The 20,375-nt window shown below is 28.3% G+C and overlaps 1 protein-coding gene across 2 annotated transcripts; it reads left to right on the forward strand.

Moving 5' to 3' along the window:
* Window positions 1-335: 335 nt before the first annotated feature.
* Window positions 336-20,121, forward strand: koi (klaroid). Of its 2 annotated transcripts, XM_065511374.1 has the most exons (8): window positions 336-688; window positions 5,973-6,165; window positions 11,319-11,903; window positions 11,964-12,424; window positions 12,509-12,697; window positions 16,710-18,287; window positions 18,384-18,496; window positions 19,794-20,121. In XM_065511374.1, the coding sequence occupies exons 2-8, from the start codon at window positions 6,011-6,013 to the stop codon at window positions 20,004-20,006; spliced, it is 3,294 nt and encodes a 1,097-aa protein (XP_065367446.1). In that variant the 5' UTR covers window positions 336-688; window positions 5,973-6,010; the 3' UTR covers window positions 20,007-20,121. The 2 variants fall into 2 exon arrangements, with proteins under 2 accessions (XP_065367446.1, XP_065367447.1); XM_065511375.1 differs by lacking the exons at window positions 16,710-18,287; window positions 18,384-18,496; window positions 19,794-20,121 and adding an exon at window positions 13,183-13,575 and having other exon boundaries at window positions 343-688.
* Window positions 20,122-20,375: the final 254 nt, after the last annotated feature.

Below are 20,375 nucleotides of genomic sequence, written 5' to 3' on the forward strand. Positions count from 1 at the left end.
TTAAAGCGATGATCAGTTTCCAATTTAAAACAAATTCTGGTACTTGCTCCCTAACCCGCAATATGAATACATACCTAACAATACGATTGAACGTTAGATTTTTTGCTACATTGTTTGTTATAAAAGATCTAAGTTAAAAGTGGGAAAAATAAATAAAATAAGTAAATTATAATTTGTTTAAACCGCAAATATCAGTTATATTTAAATTCCTACAATTGCCTCATATTCACCACACATACAACGCTGTTAGTTACTAACATTAAATACAACTCTGTTTGGTATTTGTCAACCCATTAACGCTTGTTCTGCTTTTGCGTCATTCGCATATTTAAAATTGTAGCAAACGGACGTTCGTCGTACAACGCGAGTGTTCTCTGCAAAATAAAGAATCTTAGAAAACTATTACAAAAAAAAAAAAAATATTTTGCATAAATAATTTCAGTGACTAATTAATGTTTATTTTTAATTAAACAGCTATACAATAAAAGAAAATACAAGTGTGTTAAAAGAAAATATATAAGAAAAACCAACAACAACAGTGTGAAACAAGAAAAAACACCGCAAACAATTTTTAAAAGGTGAAAAAAAAAATGTTGAAAAATTAAAACAGAAAATAAACTAAAAGTTTTGTATGAATAATATTTGTAATAATTAATAAAACAACGTGTTTATTATCCATAAACAAAAAGTAAGTGTATTTGATGTTTTTATCAGCAATCTTAATCAATTGTGTCCAAAATCAGCGATGACCGCATTTTTAGTGCTTCATATATGCCTAGATGTTGTTGTAATTAATGTATAAAAAAAAAAATTTGTCTTATTGTTGGAGGCCACCGCGTCTTGTTAGAAATGAACGAAGAAAATTAAAAAAATTGTGGGAAAAACTAGTTTTTCTCCTGTATTTTCATTTGATCGATAATTTTTTTTGTTTATACTCATATCTTGTGTGTACGTGTGTGGAAAATCCAAGCAAATGTTTTTACAGCTTTTTATGTTTGTTATTTTTCCTTTCCTTTTTTCCCTGCATATTTGTGTTTTCATGCCGTTTCTTTTTTTGTTGCCGTTTTCCTATGGAGATTTTTTTCAACATGTGTGTTTTTGGAATGTGTCATAGCATTTGTTGTTGTAATCGTTATTGTTATCGTTTAGGGGTGGGAAGCAAGTAAATACAAGAAAATAAACAATATTTTTGTATTGTACGTTTTACAACAATTTTAAATTATTGCAAATCGTAAAAAGCGGGCGTAAATTTTATTAAAAATAAATATAAATTTAAGGCTATAATTTACAACTTTCCATTCAACCTTGTATAATTTGCTATTTTTACGTTAACTTTTTGAAATTTCAAGTACAGTTGTATACACGGTTGTTCGTTCACTTTAGTCACATACAATTTGTTGATGATAGATATTTTTAAGAGATTTCGTTTTTTGTTCGAAAATTATTTTATTTTAATGTTTCTCATTTTGGCTGACTAATTTTTGTTTAAGAAATAAGTTTAAATTTCTCTTATTTACAGAAAAGAAAAATACATTCTAATTATAAATATTTAAAGGTACAGTGTTAGCCAAAATTTTAGCAACATATTCAAAATTGCGAAATAAGGAAATAATTGACATTTAAAATTACTTAACCCAGATATGCCGATTGCTTGAGCTTGATAATTTTAAAATTACTTTTATATTATTTTGGAAGCAAATGAGATTGGATTTTTGCCATGAAAACTGCACATGTGTGTACCCTTATGTGTACCCGATTGTGAGCAAACGGGGCAGCGATCTTACGGAAAGCTTTCTCATACCCAAGTGATCATTCAAAAGTTAAACTTCTGAACCTTTCAAACTGCGATCACCCAACATCATATCGTGATTTTTTCAAATCTCAACTGGCGTCCAGAGCGTTCTGCATTTTTCGTGCTTGTACGGCCACAATGAAATTCAGTAAACCACTTTTTACCATTGAAATTGATGGTGCAGAGTTTCCATAGTATTTATGAAGCATAACCTTTATTTGATTTTTTCCTCAAGTAAAGCATATGGAGTAGACGAAATTCACTTTTTTCCAATTTCTCCTGAGTCTGATAGCAGTCAATAGGAGGAGCAGTGTTTCCTTTTCCGTTAAGAGGCGTCATTAGGATAAAAAACGTCAAGGATTTTTTGAGATATCATTTACTCAAGAACGATTTAGTATGTTATCCTATTTTGATGAGAAACGGATTTTTAGAAAAAACTTTAAAATCAAATTTCGGATATCGAAAATGAACTAAAAAGTTATTAACATGGAAGACATGTACACTAAATATTATCAACTTCATAAGAGTAATGATTCAAAAATAAAATTTTTTCGATTAAAATTTTTCGAAAATTGTTTTTTTACCATTTCTGCATTGTTTTTTTTTTGTAAATTTTTCATTTTCATCAAGGAATTTGTTTTTGTTATGAGCCCAAGTTGTGCTAATTTCCGTGTTCCCAATTTTATTATATTTTCAAAATCCCTGCAAATAAAATTTAGCTTACAATCATTTTTTATACCTATTTACGCGTATTTTTTTCTTTAAATTGTGCCAAATTTTAAATTGCATAATATTTGTGTATGTGTTTAAGTTTGGGGAGGTTTGCGTGATGATTTTACGCAAAATTTATTTTAGTGCACATACATATATTCTGTTTATTTTTGCAAACGACCTAAAATGTATTTTTATTATTATTTTTTTAAGATTGCATTTAGAAAAATATGTTTTTATTCAGCGGAATATTTCTATTTTATAGTCATATACTAAATAAATAAAAGCCTTTGAATGATGCTAAATGAATGGCTGACATTTTTCAATTTATTAATTATTACGAAGCTCTGAAAGCCATAATATAGTAAAAATATTTTTGCTTACATATAACTCGCTTCTATTTATAAAGTAACAAACACGTGCCTAGTGCATATATAACTTTAAATCCCACTAGATATACTAAGTTTCCAGGCAAATACTCTTTTGTTTATTATTTCGGTTTAACAAACATTTTTTAAAAACAAATAATTCCGCAAATAATTCATTATTATGTATCTAGCTTAAAAGAAAACAAACACATTCAGAAATGACATCATAACTTAATAAAAGAACGACTCAATCTTAATATTTTTATAAGATCCCTTTTTGCATTTATGCTTTGTGATTCATATTTATTAAATATGTATGAATTTAATAAAAAAATACGTTATTCATTTCTTTTGCTCTCCAAACTCAAACATGTCTTATCAATTTAAATATTAACCGGCAAAGTTGTTGCCTCATGGCGACATTGTCACCCACCCAACCAACCAGCCAACATCAACAAAACGTTGCGCCATTTGCACTGAAAATGTATCTAGAAATAACTAAAACTTTATCTCTTACAAAGATTTAAACAATTTAAGTTATTTTCCATACTTAGTATTAAAATCTAATTAATATTCCTTAAAGGTATTTCAGTTTCATTTATTTTATTTCTACATTCTTGTTTGTTTTTTTTTTTAATAAAACAATTATACATTTTATGAGTTTGCATTAATTTTAAGTGTTTTTAATTTATTTCACAATTATAAAGCTATTTTTTAATTAATTACAACAAAGCTTTTTCAACATGTAAACTTGTTTGACTTTAAGTGAATTGTTCCCCCCTCATTTTACAAATACTTTATTATTTTACATATGTACATAAACATTTTACATACACGAACTCGTTAGTTTACTCTTTATAAGGGTAAAAAGATTTTGTCTGTCTAGCCATGTGGCAATTTAAGCACTTTTTTTATCATTCTATATCAATTGTCTGTTTTTATTTCATTTGTTTTACATATTAGCATTATTAGTTTTCTAAACTCTACGATGGCGTTTGTTATACATATGTAAAATTAAACCTTAAATGATTGTATATTTTCTAATAAAGTTATTTGGATTCTTTTATTGTATTCAACATTATAAGGTTAATATCGAATATATTTGCTCAACATAAACATAATAATCTAAACAAGACACTCCTTTTGTTTTCTCATTCACAATTTGATTACCCCACCATATTTTCTGGTGTACTGACTGGTTTTGCTTATCTTTCTAAAGGTACTCATATACACATCTGCTCAAAATAATAGATACACCAAAATTTATTTTTTAAAAACGAAAAAAAATAATGGTATATTGTAAAATTATAAAAAAAATTCAGTCGATTTTTATTTATAGTTAAAAGGAGAGTAAAAAACAAAAACAAAATATTTCATAATTAATAATAAATATTATAAAGTAAATTAAATTTCTTAAATTTCGAAAAATTTGGTGCTCATAATAATAGATACATTTTTAAAAATTCTTATTAAACAAAAGCTAATAAATTTTATCTTAAAAAAATTAGTTTATTATTAAAGTAAAGCTAGTATCCAGTATATCCACCTTTGTTTTGTAAAACTTTCTCCACTCTTCTGGGCATACTGGATATCAAGTTCTGACACTTCTCCAATGGAATCTCGTACCATATTTTTTGCGTTTTCTCCCATAAATCGTCTTTATTTTTGAAAACTTCCTTCGAAAGCCTTATCTTTAATTCACTCCACAAGTTTTCTATTGGGTTTAAATCAGGGGATTGGCTGGGCCAGCTTAAAACAGGTACGTTATTCTCCAAGAACCAGTTTTTAACTAATCTTGAACTATGTTTTGGGTCGTTGTCCTGCTGGAATGTCCATATTAATGGCATATTTTCCGATGCATATGGAAGCATTACATTTTCCAATATGTCTCTATACCCACTAGCATTCATGGTATCTTCTATTCGGAATATCGGACCAACACCATTCCATGAAAAGCAACCCCAAACCATTATGTTTCCCCCGCCATGTTTTACCGTCTTTTTTGTAAATTTAACGTGGAATTCTTTTCCTTTTGGTCGGCGTACATTTCTTTGGCAGTCGTTTCCAAACAAATTTATTTTTGTTTCGTCGCTCCATAAAATATTTCTCCATTTTTTTTCGCCTTCACACCCGGACCATTGTAAGTGCTCTTTAGCAAATTCTAATCTTGTCTTGATATTTTTTTGGCGCATTAGTGGCACTTTTCTGGCAATTCTTCCCGGCAATTTAGCTTGTAAAAGACGACGACGAACTGTTTGTGGACTGATTTCGTTACATAGCTCCGCAGAAATAGCTTTCGATGATATGAAAGGGTCTTTTTTAACCATAAGGACGATCCGCCTATCTGTTTCTGGACTGGTTTTCTTTGGTCTACCGCGAGTTTCTCTTTTTTGTTTTTTAGATAGAGCATTTTGGACAAAATGTAAAGATCTTCCTATGCTCTTTGCTATTTCCCGTAATGATTTTCCTTGATTTCTCATCGTTTGAACAATTTTTTTCTCATCTTCGGTACAATGATGATTTCGTCCCATTTTCTTCAAAAGAGTCCTATTTTTTATAAAATTGTTGCTAAAATTTAAATTATACTTACTGTTTCACGTAAATAGGAACAAAAAATTGCACAAAAAAAAAATTGTATATAAACAAATTACAAATTACTGATGTGTATCTATTTTTATGAGCAAATAATTTTTTGTAATTCAAATAAATTCGTTTTTAAAAATCAACATGAAAGCAAATAGTTGCCAGATTTTTGACTGACATGACATTGCCAGATAGAAATTTTAATATGATGTATTCTTAACGCTTGCGAGGAAATTTTCAATGTTACCGCCATTTAAATTTTTTCCAATTAGGTGTATCTATTATTTTGAACAGATGTGTATGTACAATGTATGTTTGCATATGTAGGTCTGAATGTAATCTATTATCAATCTTTGTGGTTAAAACTTCTGTTATTAATTTGTTAAATTATGTTGTATACAAAAAAGAAACACTGGACTTGTTTATTATTTACTTTATTGTTATGTTTACATTTCTGTTGAAATAATTTTCATATACGATTTGTTTATTAAAAATTTTCATTTATTTCTTCCCTACAGTTTCATTAAAAAGAAAACAATTTCAAAGTGCATAAAAGATGAGTGATTATACTATAGAGACAAGGCGTCGATCTAGATCGAAAACGCCATTTTTACGTTCCAGTTGTGATCATGAGAATTGTGAACATGTTGGTGATGAACCACATGCGCATCATCAGAAGAAAAAAATTTCTTCCTTGGCACCAAATGTAAAGTAAGTAATCGTATTTTTTACTTATAGACTTAAATTATTAATAAAATTGACAAAAGTTATATAAACTGAATTTAAATGATCATAAGAAAATTTATCGGGAATTGAAGTAATAAAATCATTCGATTGAAGTTCGAAAGATAAATGAATCATGATGGTTCGATTTAATTCCATGATCATTCCAAAATACAGCCTCTACGAATGATAATCTCTCACCGGAATAATAAAAAAATCTGTTCAATCGTACAAAATTCAAGAATATTTATACTTTTATTTAAAGATTTCAGAGGTATACTAAGTTAAATCTGGACGAAATGCGTAATTCGTTTCGGAAGGGAACTTTTTCGAATAAGAATTGATATAAGTAAATTTAAACATGTATTATTGTCATTATTTGCTTTAAATATGAATATTCTTAAAACTTCTAATATAAATTTAAATTTGTGTTTAGCCGAAAAGTTAATTTTCATATTTTAAATAAATTTTTTTCTGATTTTGTCTCACAGAGATAGATAGTTTTGTTTGTGATAAACGAATTTCATCCAATTCAAATGATTCAGTCTTAATGACCGAATTTTCTTTCTGTTGTGGCTGAAAATGTTTGGGGGGAGAAAACATAACGAGATTTCTGAAATATTTTTTAGAAATTCCCGTGAAAAATTTACCGATTATGAAACCTAATAAAAATCAAAAAAAATTTTATTAAAAAAAAAAATAAAAAAAAAATTTTTTGGGAAAAAAAATTTATGAATAATAAATTTTGAAATTATTTAAATATTGAAAAAAAAATAAATAAGACAAAAAAAATCAGGTTGAAAAATATTTTTCCAGATTTTGACCTATTGCTGGTCCGAATTTCGATATGTTTTTGGAAAGATCTTTCAAATGTCTATCAGTAGATATCCATATTGTCTATTTAAATGACTTAGTAATTCAGATATAGAACAAAAATAGGTAACAAATTAAGGTAGTCGAAATTTTTTGCATATATCTCAGCCATTTGTTGGCTGTATAGAACATAAGTTGGACTATAGCCGATATATTTATGTATGCGTTTGAAAGTTATTTGGGGACTTCGAAAAGTTGATTTATTAAAGTTAAAAATTTGGCTGTGATGTCTTTTCTAAAGTTTTGAAGAGGTTTAGAAACTTTAATTAAAATATTGCATTGTCTTAATTTCATTTACAATTTTTTTTGGGTCAATTCATAACCTTTACTGCCTGTTCCACGATGTCCAATGAAAAATGAGTCGATCAAATTTGTATGAACAACACTCAGTTTTTAAAATTCTTTCGAATACTTTTCATACAAATTTCTTCGAATTATTTTTCTTTCGACATCGTGAAACAGGCTTTTAGTTCAAGAAATATTCGAATGCATAAGGCGTAAATAACAAAAATATTTCTTTTGTCATTCTTCAAAAATAAATCCATCGTTATATACTTAAATATGTTTGCAAAATTTTAAACACTAATTTTAAAATTAAAAGGTTTTGATTTCGTGTATAAAAGAAAAACGTGTGGTTTCGTATAACAAAACGTTTAAGCACTTTTACACCTTAATTATCAAACTTTTACCATACCATACATATGACGTAACATGGAATATTTCAAATTATAATTAAAACACTTCTATTTATATGAATAATTTTTTTGGGAAAGTTTTTTTTTCGATATGATCTCAACTATGTATTAAACAAATAAATTAAACTCTATTAATATTTTTTTTTATTTAATCATAAATCATATTTAAATCTTATCAAATATGTGGTGATTAAATGAACAAAATTAGAAACAAATATAAGACAATAAAAACAAAATCTTCTACAAACAATTCTAACATTAAGCAAAATTAAAATATAAAAATTTAATCTTTCAATATTTATATGTATATTTTTTAGAGTACGACAGAAACCTACCCTAATATTCGGCCAAAAAAAAAAAATCATTCGGCCTAATACGAAACCAAAAAAAAATTATTTTAATTTTAAAGCTCATGTTTAGGTACCTTGCCATCTGTTTTTCATTTTATAATTGTAAAATTGCTTAATAAATAATTAGTTTTGACTGATTTATTTTTCTACGTGTTTTCACTAGCATTCGAAAGTATTGAGATTTAAACTTAAAAATATATTTCGAATAATTTTCAATTTAATATTATTTCAACATTTCATTAACAAACTAAAAAAAAAGTGATTAAGTCTCTAATATTTTAATAAATTCATAAACAAATGCGAGCATATAAAGCATATATAAACACACAAATCTAAATGTTATAAGTTTTTCCTAATAAAAAATAAATAAATAATCTAAAAATATTTTCAAAATTTAAATGTGTACACATAAATTTAACGTGTTATGTGACCTTCAAATTTATTTTTTTTTTATTTTAACAACAAAACAAACTAAACTGAACTCAACTCAACACAACACAATGAACAACAGAAAATCAAACGCTCGTCTATTATGATGATGTTGTTTAATGTGGTTGTTAAAAGTTATAAAACCAATGACGGCCAAAACAACACATTTTGTTATAACGTAGCTGGAAAAAAAATAACGTCATCATTTGAACTGAGAAGTCATGAAATACCTACAATACGAACGGAATACATTTTGGAAAAGGGAGTGAATAACACAATATAAATTAAATATACAATTGTAACATACAAACACGTTTATTAATTCGTTTGGTTTCTCTGAAAAATATATTAAAAACAAAAAAAATAAAACTAAAAACAAACAAATAATATCGCGCCAAATGTTAATAAAACAAATTTAGTCTACCAAATACAAACAAACCTCCAACAGAATATAATTAGTGGGCTTTTAAGTTTAGTATTTATAAGTGAGTATTAAGTTTTTGTTGTATTTTACACCATTTCCAATTTTAAAGATTGTTTAGGTTTTGAATAATAAAAAGTGTTCTAATGCTATTGGGTATATAACTTAAAAATGTGAGGTTTTTGTCTTTAATAACTCATATGTCTTTTTGAAGGGTATATGTATATCTGCCATTTATTCTCAACTATTTGATCGCCCCGGCTTCGCCCGGTAGCATTTACTAATGTTAGTTCTTCAAGTTTCTCCAACCCACTCACACCAGCCTGTTCTTATTTGCAAATAAAATATCTAAATTTGTACAGCATACTTTAGGGAGCTTTTTTTATTAAAGTTGACTGGACTCACAAAAAAAAAATTCCGAGTTTTACACGGAATTTTAACATTTTTTTCTTTAAAAATTTTTCGAGTCGAATAAAAAAAATCAGCCAAATCGCTCCAGCCGTTCTCACGTGATGACATTAGATACATGGACCATTTAATTTTTATATATATAGATTAGTTATTGAACGCGGAATCAATATGTTGCCAGAATGATGGGAAAAGGTCATAGCTAAGAATAGCCAATACTTTGAATAAATTTATATTGTACAAATGTTTTAAAATTTGTATAAGCTAAAATTTTTAAAAAATTTAAATTTATATATATTTGATGTTTGTTTCGATGTAATCAACATTTTAAAAGTTCGCTTTATATAGTTTTTACTTTTTACGGCTGCTAATATATAATTGTATTACATATTTTAGGCTTTGTCTGACATACATATGTTGTGATTTATCTTTACAATTGTTTCTTTTTATGCAATTCAATAACTAAACTATAATAAATTTGAATTCCTAAATAGTGACGTCATTTGTAAGGTTATTTTTCGGAAGCAATTTATTAAAGTGCTTTATGACTTTGTGTTGTTGACAACTTTTGGGTTGATTTTGCATGTGGAAAGATGCCAAAATTTTTGAAAGCCAAACAATTTTTACTGTTGTAAATATATGTAAGACTGTGATAGAAAAGTTAAGAGGTGTGTAATAAATATAAGTCATTCATCTAAGACCCAAAAATATTTATTCTTGATCCTTAATAAATTCAAATTGAATTGTGGTACAACCTCGAACAAAATTGATGACTGTTCTTAAAACAATTTCCCTCATTCGATTGTAGAGTTTGATCGAATTATGGTTTCGGATTATGTATGAAATGGGGTTTCCGAACTTTGATAAAGAACATTGACAACTTTTCATGCGATAAATTGCAGCAACTTTGTTGTAGTAGGAAAAGTTGTTCGATGTCGCATGGCTTGCGATTGTAGGGGATTTTTCATGTTTTCCTTTAGAATTATTGTTAGTTGTCAAAAATTATTTTATTTTGAAAAGTTGAAAGTTGATGTGTGAAAAGGTGAAACTGAAAAGGGTTTCGAAGCAATTTTAAAAGAAAATGGAAATACTATTTCTACAATTAATGTCCAATGTAACTAGGCTCTTACATTTTAATAGATACTCAAGTATAAGCTCCTAAAAAAGCTGAAAACTTAAAAAAGTACCTTTTTAAAAAACTACATTTTTAAGAAAATACCTTTTAGAGTACCCTTTTAAGAAAGTACCTTTTTAAGAAAGTATATTTTTAAGAAGTATCTTTATAAATATTTACGTTTTTAGGATAGTACCTTTGTTCCTTGTTAAAAAAGTATGTAATAGAGTGTCCAAAAAACCGCTAAATTAAAAAAAACGGTTTCCGCTTTAACTGGAAAAGTGTGTTTTTGAAAAAATTGGTTTCGATTATTGTCTTTAACAAAAACCGGTTAAGCTGTTAAGCTGGTTTATATTAAATTTTTATTTAATGGAAATTTAGCATTTTTGAATTCTTTATGCAATTATTTTATATCTTTTACGAAATGTTGTCAAATACTAATATTTTCTATAAAATAAATCAATATTTTTAAAAATGGTATCAAAGTTTTTTTCATAAATATGTTTGAATGAGCTTTAGAAAATATATTTCATTAAAACCGGTTAACCGTCATACATAAATCGATTTGTCAAAAAACCGAAACCGGTGGATTTTACAAAGATTTTTCATCTTTCATCCAGTTTTCGGTTTCAGTTTTGGATACTCTAGTATGTACCTTTTAATATTCGCTTTTTGATTATTCCAAAAATACCACTATTCGATTAAAATTAGTTCGGTCATTTTTAAAATATTGTTATGATGAAAAAAGCGGCAATCGCTGAAATTCCATCCAATTATTGATATATTATCCCGATTTTCAGTATACAATACACGGAAATAATATATTTTATTGATTTTATTATATTTTGTAGAACTATTGTGGAAGAAACCGTGGAGGTAACATCATCATCATCTTTGGGAACTGGCAAAGACAGCCCCTCTAAAATGGCACAAACTAAAATCAAAACATCAGATTATTCCAGTGAAGAAAGTCCAGATAATAAAAACCAAACTTCCACACGAACTGCAACATCGTCATCGACTCAATCACACCAACAAAAACAAACACTAACCGAAACACGTACATCAACAATGGTCATATCAAAGTCGAAGAAAGTCAGTGGTGGTAGCGTAGCTACTTCAACACCCAAAGCCAGTAACTATGTTACAAGTTTTGCGTCACAATTTGCTTCAAGAGGTGGCGGTGGCAGTGCAAGTGGAAGTGGTGGGAGTGCAAAGACAAAGACCAATGTTAGCAGCAATGAAGTGCAATACCAACAGCGTAGATACAAGGAACACACACAAAATGTAATGAATACTGAAAAAGAGCTAAGTACCAGTAAAAATAAATCCTTAAGCGGTTTCCTGGGTAATTCATTTGGTGATAGAAGCCTCAATCTAGATGCCAGTGATCACATTGCTTATTTGGAATACAAAAAGGCCGGAGAATACTGGAAGTAAGTTTTATTTTCATAAAATAAATAAATTTCCTTTCTAAACTTTACAAAACTTTATAGGACCACCCCCAAAACAGATTACACATATTCCGAATTATCCCCCCATCGACGTGAATTGGCTCCTGGCGTTGTGGCCATGCCCAATATGTCCCGCCAATCATTGGAGAATCATCATGAACGCATCAATTATATGATACAGCGTAATCCTGCCCAAGAAGAAGAAATTAGACGTCGCTATGAATCCACAAAATACAGCCAAAATAGAAGAGCGGCTGAAAGATTAGCTTACGATTCGGGTGATGAAGTAGATTATTCACAATATCAAACATATGGCTCAAACAGAAATGTATATAATTACAAGGCCAAGCAAGATGAATCCTGGCTCATGCGTTTCATAACAACAATTGTTACCACTATAACATCTACATGGTCCACAGTAACAGGCTCCAATAATGCAGGTGTGGGCATGTACACTTACAGCAATAGCATGTATCGCACCAAGTTAGCGGAAGAAGAAAGGGGTAAGTTTGTTTTTCTTTTCATTTTTATTATTTCAAATACTAAAGTTTTAATTGCTTTGATGTTTACATTATTTTTTGTTACAGGTTTCTTCGGCTCCATAGTTCATGGCATTTCCTCGGCCTTCTTAGCCATAGCACGCAATCTGTATTTGTTTATATCTTCCGTTTTATGTTTGGACACTTGGCTGTTGCAATCTTCAAATGCTGAAAGTAAAAACAAAAAACGATTTTTATTATTTTTGTTGATGCTTTTGCCATTATTATTGTTAGCGGGTGAGTTTTACTTTTTTTCTTTTATGTTCATTTTATATTTTCTGTGTATAATTTTTTGTTGTTGTAAATATAACTCAGTGGATGGGACAGAGAGAGTAGAGAAAAATTTCTTTGTATTTTCAAATATTTTTATAAATTTGGTAAATAATAATTTTTGTGTTGTTAATATACATAATTATTTTAACAATAATATATTTTTAATATTAAAGTGACCTTAATTTTCACACAAGGCCATTTGAATTTAAAAGATATTATGTGTGCTTATTTTTCTTTAAAGAATGTGTCATTGATTAACGTCAAATAAAGATTATATATATTTGAAAAATCTTTCAAATCCACTGAGTTTGTTGACAGCACTTGCCTAATCTGTTTAACAAGTCTACCCCCTCTTTGTAATTTTTTGTATTATAAGAAATTTTTTAAAGCAATTTTATTTATTATTTTCTTTGTTTATTTTCTCTTCTATTACATGGTGTATATTACAGGCATTTACTATTATCTCCATCCCAATGAACCCTTCCCACCCAAATCATTTTCCGAATATACTTTTACTTTACCCGAATTACCTAAAATCGACATGTCCGAATATGTAAATCAGGAAAAATACAATGAATTAAAATCACAAGCCTTTAATCATTTCGATGATTTACGCGATTGGTCTAATGATTATTTCTTGTATTTAAAAACCGTAACACAAAATCTAGTAGATGAGGGCCGTAAAATGTTTCAACGCGATGAATATTATGAGCGTATATAGGAAGAGAGAAAATGTTTCATTTAAATACTTTTTTTTTATAATTTTCTTTTAAACGGAATGTTTTTTAAAACGATTGTATTAGTTGTGTTATACCATTTCCAATCGTAATTTAGAACTATAATATATTATATTGTTTAGAATTTTGGAAAACCATTTAAATTTTTTTTTTTATTAAATTTCATAGGTCCATATTTTCAAAATCCCCACGCCAAGTGATAGTTTTATATAGAAACAAAAAGAAAATATCAATATTTAAAATTTTTTTTTGGAAAATTCTGGCGTTGATTTCATTTTTAATATCCATTGAAAACAAAAACAAATTTTTGATATTTTGTTTTTGTTTTCCATACTATTAAACTATTAATTGTTGCCGGGATTTAGAAAATAAGGCCCATAATTTTCAATTTATATACATATTCGAATTTTCTTTATGGTTAAATTCTGAAATACATATTATAAGCAAAGTTCTGAAATGCAAATGGAAATGTTGTATAATAATATTATTTGAATATTTTTATTTTGAAATCGTTTCTTCTTTGTAAAACTTTGTTCGTTTTCTAAAATTTATAATTATAATTAATAGTTTTTAATTTAGATTTTTAGTTAGATATTTCATATCTTCACTTTAATTTTCAATTATTATTACATAGTTTTAGAACAAGCGATTTATTTTTTTAATTAAATGCTTTTTTATTATTAAATCACTTTAATGAAATTTTTGAAAAATTTCGTTACTATTATTATTATATCATAATAATTTTCTTCAAGAGTACAAATATTTGGATAAACTACATACTACTTACTAAAACTAAATTTAAAAATATTTTTCAAATTATAACAGCAGCATTTAATTAGGAAATTAGTAATTTAATAAATCAAACATTCTAAATCTTAAATTTGGAATGTTTAAAAATTATTTTTTTATTTTTTTTTAAATATTAAAAATTTCAATACAATTTTTGTTGGAATTTTCATATTCCTGACTTTTTTTATACTTGTATCCATGTAAAACCTACTGACATTTTCTAATAATAGTACGGAAATGTTCCACACATAAATTTAATGTATTTTTTAGTACATACTATTTGATTTGATAAAAAGTTTGAGGTTTTGTATGGCTATACATACAAAAATAGTCATCTCGAATCTGAAATTTACCGCTAGTAAGAGTTCCATTTAATTAAATTAGAGTTTAATTTTTTTGGAAAAGTTTTTTATTTTTCTTTTGTATTATTTTTGTTTTTTTTTAAGTTTTTTTTTCGTTTTATTTTAGTTTTAGTTTCTTTTTTGTTTGTTTTATTTTTTCTTTTTTGTTATTTATTTTTTCGTTTTGTATTATTTTTATTTTTTTTTATTATTATTTAATATAGATGTGTATTTGAAAAAGAAAACTGTCGATTTCTGTTCTTTATGTTCTTAATAAATACCATTTAAATTTAAAAAACATAAATTACTATTAAAAATGAAACAAATTGAAAAGGATTTTTTTGATTCAACTTGTTCATAATTTTCAAGAATTTTTATTTTTCGAATAATAATTTTTTAAACAGCATTCATGAAAAATATTGGGGTTTTTTGTGAGAAATTGGCAATATCACACTTCGTTGTAATATAACCTTGTTGAATGCAGCCAGTCTAGCAAATAGACATGAGTTTGCTTAACCATTGCAACAAAATATATACAACTGCAAGCTACCCTGCAAACCTTGCATATATGGCAAATCTAGGATAAGTGCTATATTTTGTTGTCTAGCATATATCCTGGATTTGGAAAATATGCCAGGTTTGCAGGTGTAGTTTGCAACGAAGATTGATTTCCGCTTGTGATTATTAAGGCAAGTTTGCAATACAATTTGTGTCCTCAATTTAACACAGGGTGATAATGTTATCATTTTAACAAACTTTTTATTTGTTATTAATTACAATCGGTTCTTTTCCGGATGTTCGAATATTTGAAAAGACATTTATTCTCTGTAGCAATCATACAAATGTGTCTTTTCTTAAATATTGCTCTATAACACGTATCGTGTTTAGAAGAATAAGGCAATCTGTTTAAAATTTGTTACTTATACATTTTTGGAGCATTTTGAGATGTGAGTTAAGAATTTGAAAGCGTTGCACTATAACATGTTTTCAAATATTTGTTTGATGAAATAAATTCCTATGTTCACTTTTAAAGCATTCTCAAAATTTAAGGTTATTTTGATTTTCATTTATTTTTTCAATTCTCTTAAATTTTTTCAATACACAATTAAGATTTAATCTAAGAATTTAGTTTTTAGTTTAATTTTTATATATATAATTTTTATGTTACACCGCATTAAATTAAATTTCAGAATGTTTACCCAAAACAAATTTTTATAAAAAAATTAAAAAAAAAATACTTTTTTAAACAAACACTTTCTGAGACTCAATATAAACATGGGTGTAATTTAGTTATAATTTCACAAAAACGTACAAATTTAAAGCATTTTTTTCGGCTTGTCGATTTTAGTTTATTTCATATTCCTTTAAATATCACCCACCCCATCCTTTCAATAAAATCCTTTTTCCCCTACAAAATTAAAATCATTGAAGATAAGGGATAAAGCAACGTTTAAACATACAAAATTATAACAAATTGGAGAAGGATAGAGTAACAACAAATCGCTGCAATAACAATTCAATACAAATTTAGCTATAAAATATATATTTTTTTATATAATTAAAAAACAAAAAAAAAACTTTAATCATTTTCCTAATCAATGTGTGTCTTTGATTTAAATTCTTTTAGTTGTTAAACAACATAAAATATTTAAAATTTGTTTGTCTATATACTTTTGATTAATAACATAATTTCATTAAAAAAAAGAAAAAAATTATTAATAAATAAAAAAAACTTTGTTTTTGTAACACTTTTAAAACCACCCCTTACACACAAAAAAATTAAAGAGTTTTATTTAATGTTATGTCCAACAAGGTGAGTAGTTTTGTAACACACAAAAAAGGGAAACGTTTGAAATTATGTTTCTAACCAAAAAAAAAGAAAAAAAAAATACTCTATCCTTCTTCATTTGTTTAAATTTGTTTGTTAAGTGAATTTAATTTTAAACGGAAAATATTTAGCGTTTAGTTTGTTTATAACCAACCAAATTTACCTTAATCATGTCTTATCCTTTTAACAAATGAAGAAGGTAATATTTAGAGTATTTTTTTATAATCCAACTTTCCCTTTTTTGTTTCTTCTTTTTATATCATTTTATTATTTACGTTTAGCTTGGTGGCTGTTGGATGAACCAGATCGTATGTTATATGCACAACGTTGGCACTCATTGGTACCACTTTCACTTATCACCACCCTTAGGAGCTCACTTTATACCAATGTCCATGCACTCAAAAGCTTCTTGCCTCTATTCGCTTCATCAACACACAGTACTACTAGTCAAAATATGGAGAACTTAAAATTATCTTTGTCCAAATCAATGGCACCTGAAGAATATGAAAATATCTTAAATCATATTAATTCGTACATACACAATCTGGTAGATATTAAATTACAAGAGCAACAGCAAAAACAACTAGAAAAAGGCTCCGAACTTAACACCAAACAAACTCAGTTGATAGTACAAATAATCAAAGAAAACCTGGAAGCTTTATCGCGGCAAAAACGTTTTGCCGACAGCTCTGCTTCTCTATCAGATAACGATCTAAATGTTATCATACAAAAAGTTTTATTAAGGCTTGAAGATACACAAAGCTTTGAAAAACCATTGAAACTTTCGGCTGACAATATAGAAGAGATCAAAAATTTAATATCACAAACTATAGAAGTTAACAATCACTCTCATTATAAATTAATTGTAGAAAAATTGGATTTAGATGCCTTAATTGCTAAACTATTGAAGGCTCCTCTATTCTCCAACTATATACAAGCCGAAATTTCTTCACAGCTTAATGATAAACTACAAGAAAAGCTTTTACTTTTACAGCAATCTCAGTCATCGGGCGATGATCACTATAAATTGAGCCTAGAGCAACAAAAACTAATAATTGACAATTTAAACAAAGATATAGCATTTATAAAACTTGCCTTCCATGATAAACTTTCGGAAAACGAAGACTTGCATTATTCCATCAAACAGTTGCAGCAAACTCAAGATGTCTTGCTGCAACGTTTGCAGGAATTGGAATTCTCGACCGATCAAAAGTTTTCGAATCTATTACAGGAAATCACCCTAAAACTCAGCACTCTCAAGGATGAACAATTCAAGTTACTCAATCAACAAGTTAAATTATCGTTAATTGAGATTTTAGGTTTTAAAGAGACAACCAAAGATGGTGCTCAACTCTCGGAATTAGATCTACAGAATTGGGTACGCAATATGTTTGTGGCCAAAGATTATTTAGAATTACGCCTGGCAGAAATTAACAATCGTACAAATGATAAAATCAAACAGGAAATTGATAAATCCGGCATGTTCTTAATGCGTGACATTAGCGATCGCCTGAAACAGGAAATTATTATAAGTGTAGAAAATAAGCAAAAAGAAACTCAGGCTACTCTTCAAGGACAAATAAAGGAGGCCTTATCCGAGCATGAAGTTCGCAATATTGTTAAATCCGTTCTTGCCATCTACGATGCTGATAAGACTGGCTTAGTTGATTTCGCTTTGGAATCGGCAGGCGGTCAAATACTCTCAACACGTTGTACGGAGAATTATCAAACTAAAACCGCACAAATATCAGTATTCGGTATACCTTTGTGGTATCCCACTAACACGCCCAGAATAGCCATATCGCCCAATGTCCAACCGGGTGAATGTTGGGCTTTCCAGGGTTTTCCTGGATTTTTGGGTAAGTTGTGTGAAAATTGGAAACATTTTTCGCTTGTTATTAAGTGATAAATTTTAATTATTGTGTTATTTTTTTTTTGGATATTTCAATATTTAGTTCTTAAATTAAACTCATTGGTTTATGTGACCGGTTTTACGTTGGAGCATATACCAAAAACGTTGGCTCCCAATGGACAAATTGAGTCGGCACCAAGAAATTTTACAGTTTGGGTAAGTTTGTTTTTTTATTATTTATATAATTATAATTCCTAAAGGCTTTACTCATAATCAATTTTTAAGTTTAGGATTATAAAACAAATTTTGTATGTAAATTCAGTTTTATAAACATTGTTAAAATTAAAAATTGATTATGAATAAGGGGGTAAAAGTGTGCAGTTGGAATTAACTGTTGAAAAAGTCACTGTGGTTTAATTTATAACATTATTTTCTGGCTGTATGCAACTTATATATTTAAGACGGCCCAGCAAACAAATTTTGAAGTAGTTAAAAGGAATGTAATTTTCACGATTTCTTAAGCAATAGTAGTTGGAGTGTAACTTAAAAATGCGGGATTTTTTTCAAAATTTTAGCTTTTATTTTGAATCATTTGTACAATATAAATTTATTCAAAGTATTGGTCATTGTTAGCTATGATCTTTTCCCATGTTTCTGGGAACATATGGATTCTCCCTTCAAACGAATCAGTTGCGTTCGTTACAGGTTCCCTGTGATGGTCTGGCCAGATTTCAACAGCTTATAACTATAGGACCCCTTTGCTCCCACCAAAGAACTATACTACGGAGAACTATATTAGCGCCATGGATATTTGGCGTTGGTGTCGATTCGGCTGGTTGGCCGGACTTCACGTACGATCTCTTACGCTTCAGGTTACCGTAATGGATTAATTTTTCATCGCAAGTAATGATTCTTTTATAGCGTTCAAGCATAATTTCGGACATGCAAAATCAGCTTTCAAGGTCTCTCTGCTTTTGGATGAATCCTGCTGCTCGCAAACGTCTTGAAATTACTGCTTGAGTAGCTCCCAATGATTTTGTAAGCTCTTGTTGGGTTTTACAAAAATGTTCATGCAGTAATGCCTCCTATTCTTGGGTTTCAAACTTTTTTGGCTGGACTGGGCGATCGCTGAAACCATCTCTCTCACGTTGAAACAGGTGGAACACTTTCACCATAAGCTTTGGTGAGCAATCGGAGTGCTTCAGCGGCACTTTTTTCAAATTAAAGAAGTAAAGCAAAACTCCCCGCATATAACGCTTCTTTGTAGGTAGAAATTTCGACATTTTTGAAGCTAAAAATTTTATTGAGAATAAATGACAGACAGATATGTACCCTTCAAAATGACATATAAGTTATTAAAAACACAGTAGGTAGGTTACCTCGAAAACTAGTCACGTTTGTCCATGGGCGCTGTGATAGACGTAACATTTATTCTTTTAATGGTTTCAAAACATTTAAATAATAATTATCTACAAATTTTTCTTTGTGAAATCCCCACTAACTCTTCTTGCAGGGTTTGGAGCATGAAAAAGACCAGGAACCTATACTATTCGGTGAGTATGAATACACGGATAATGATGCCTCGTTGCAGTATTTCCCTCTACAAAATAAAAACATCAAGCGACCCTATGAAATTGTCGAATTACGCATTGAATCCAATCATGGTCATTCTTTGTACACATGTCTCTATCGTTTCCGTGTACACGGTAAACCACCGGCCGCCTAATGTTTTAGAAAGTCTCAGTTTTTGCCTCAAGAAGCAGCACTCAACCAGTCCATACACATCAAAACAACTTAGCCATAATTGATACATTTAGTTAATTAAGTATAAAATAATAAAAGCACAATTCTTTTTTTTTCAATTACCATGAAAATAACATGTAAATATAATTAAAAAACCACTAGTATGTAACGTGTGCCTTAACAAAATGTAATCAAACATTTTGCAAATGAACAGAATTCCTATAAAAAAAAACAAATTTTAAAACAAAAAGGCGCTTTAGTAATAAATATTTATATTGCTTCTATATAAATTCTCTAATAAATTATATCTAAGTATATTTATCAAAATATTTTTTGTCAAGTGTTCAATTTA

The sequence above is a fragment of the Calliphora vicina genome, chromosome 5, assembly GCF_958450345.1.
Source record: "Calliphora vicina chromosome 5, idCalVici1.1, whole genome shotgun sequence".
NCBI lineage: Eukaryota > Metazoa > Arthropoda > Insecta > Diptera > Calliphoridae > Calliphora > Calliphora vicina.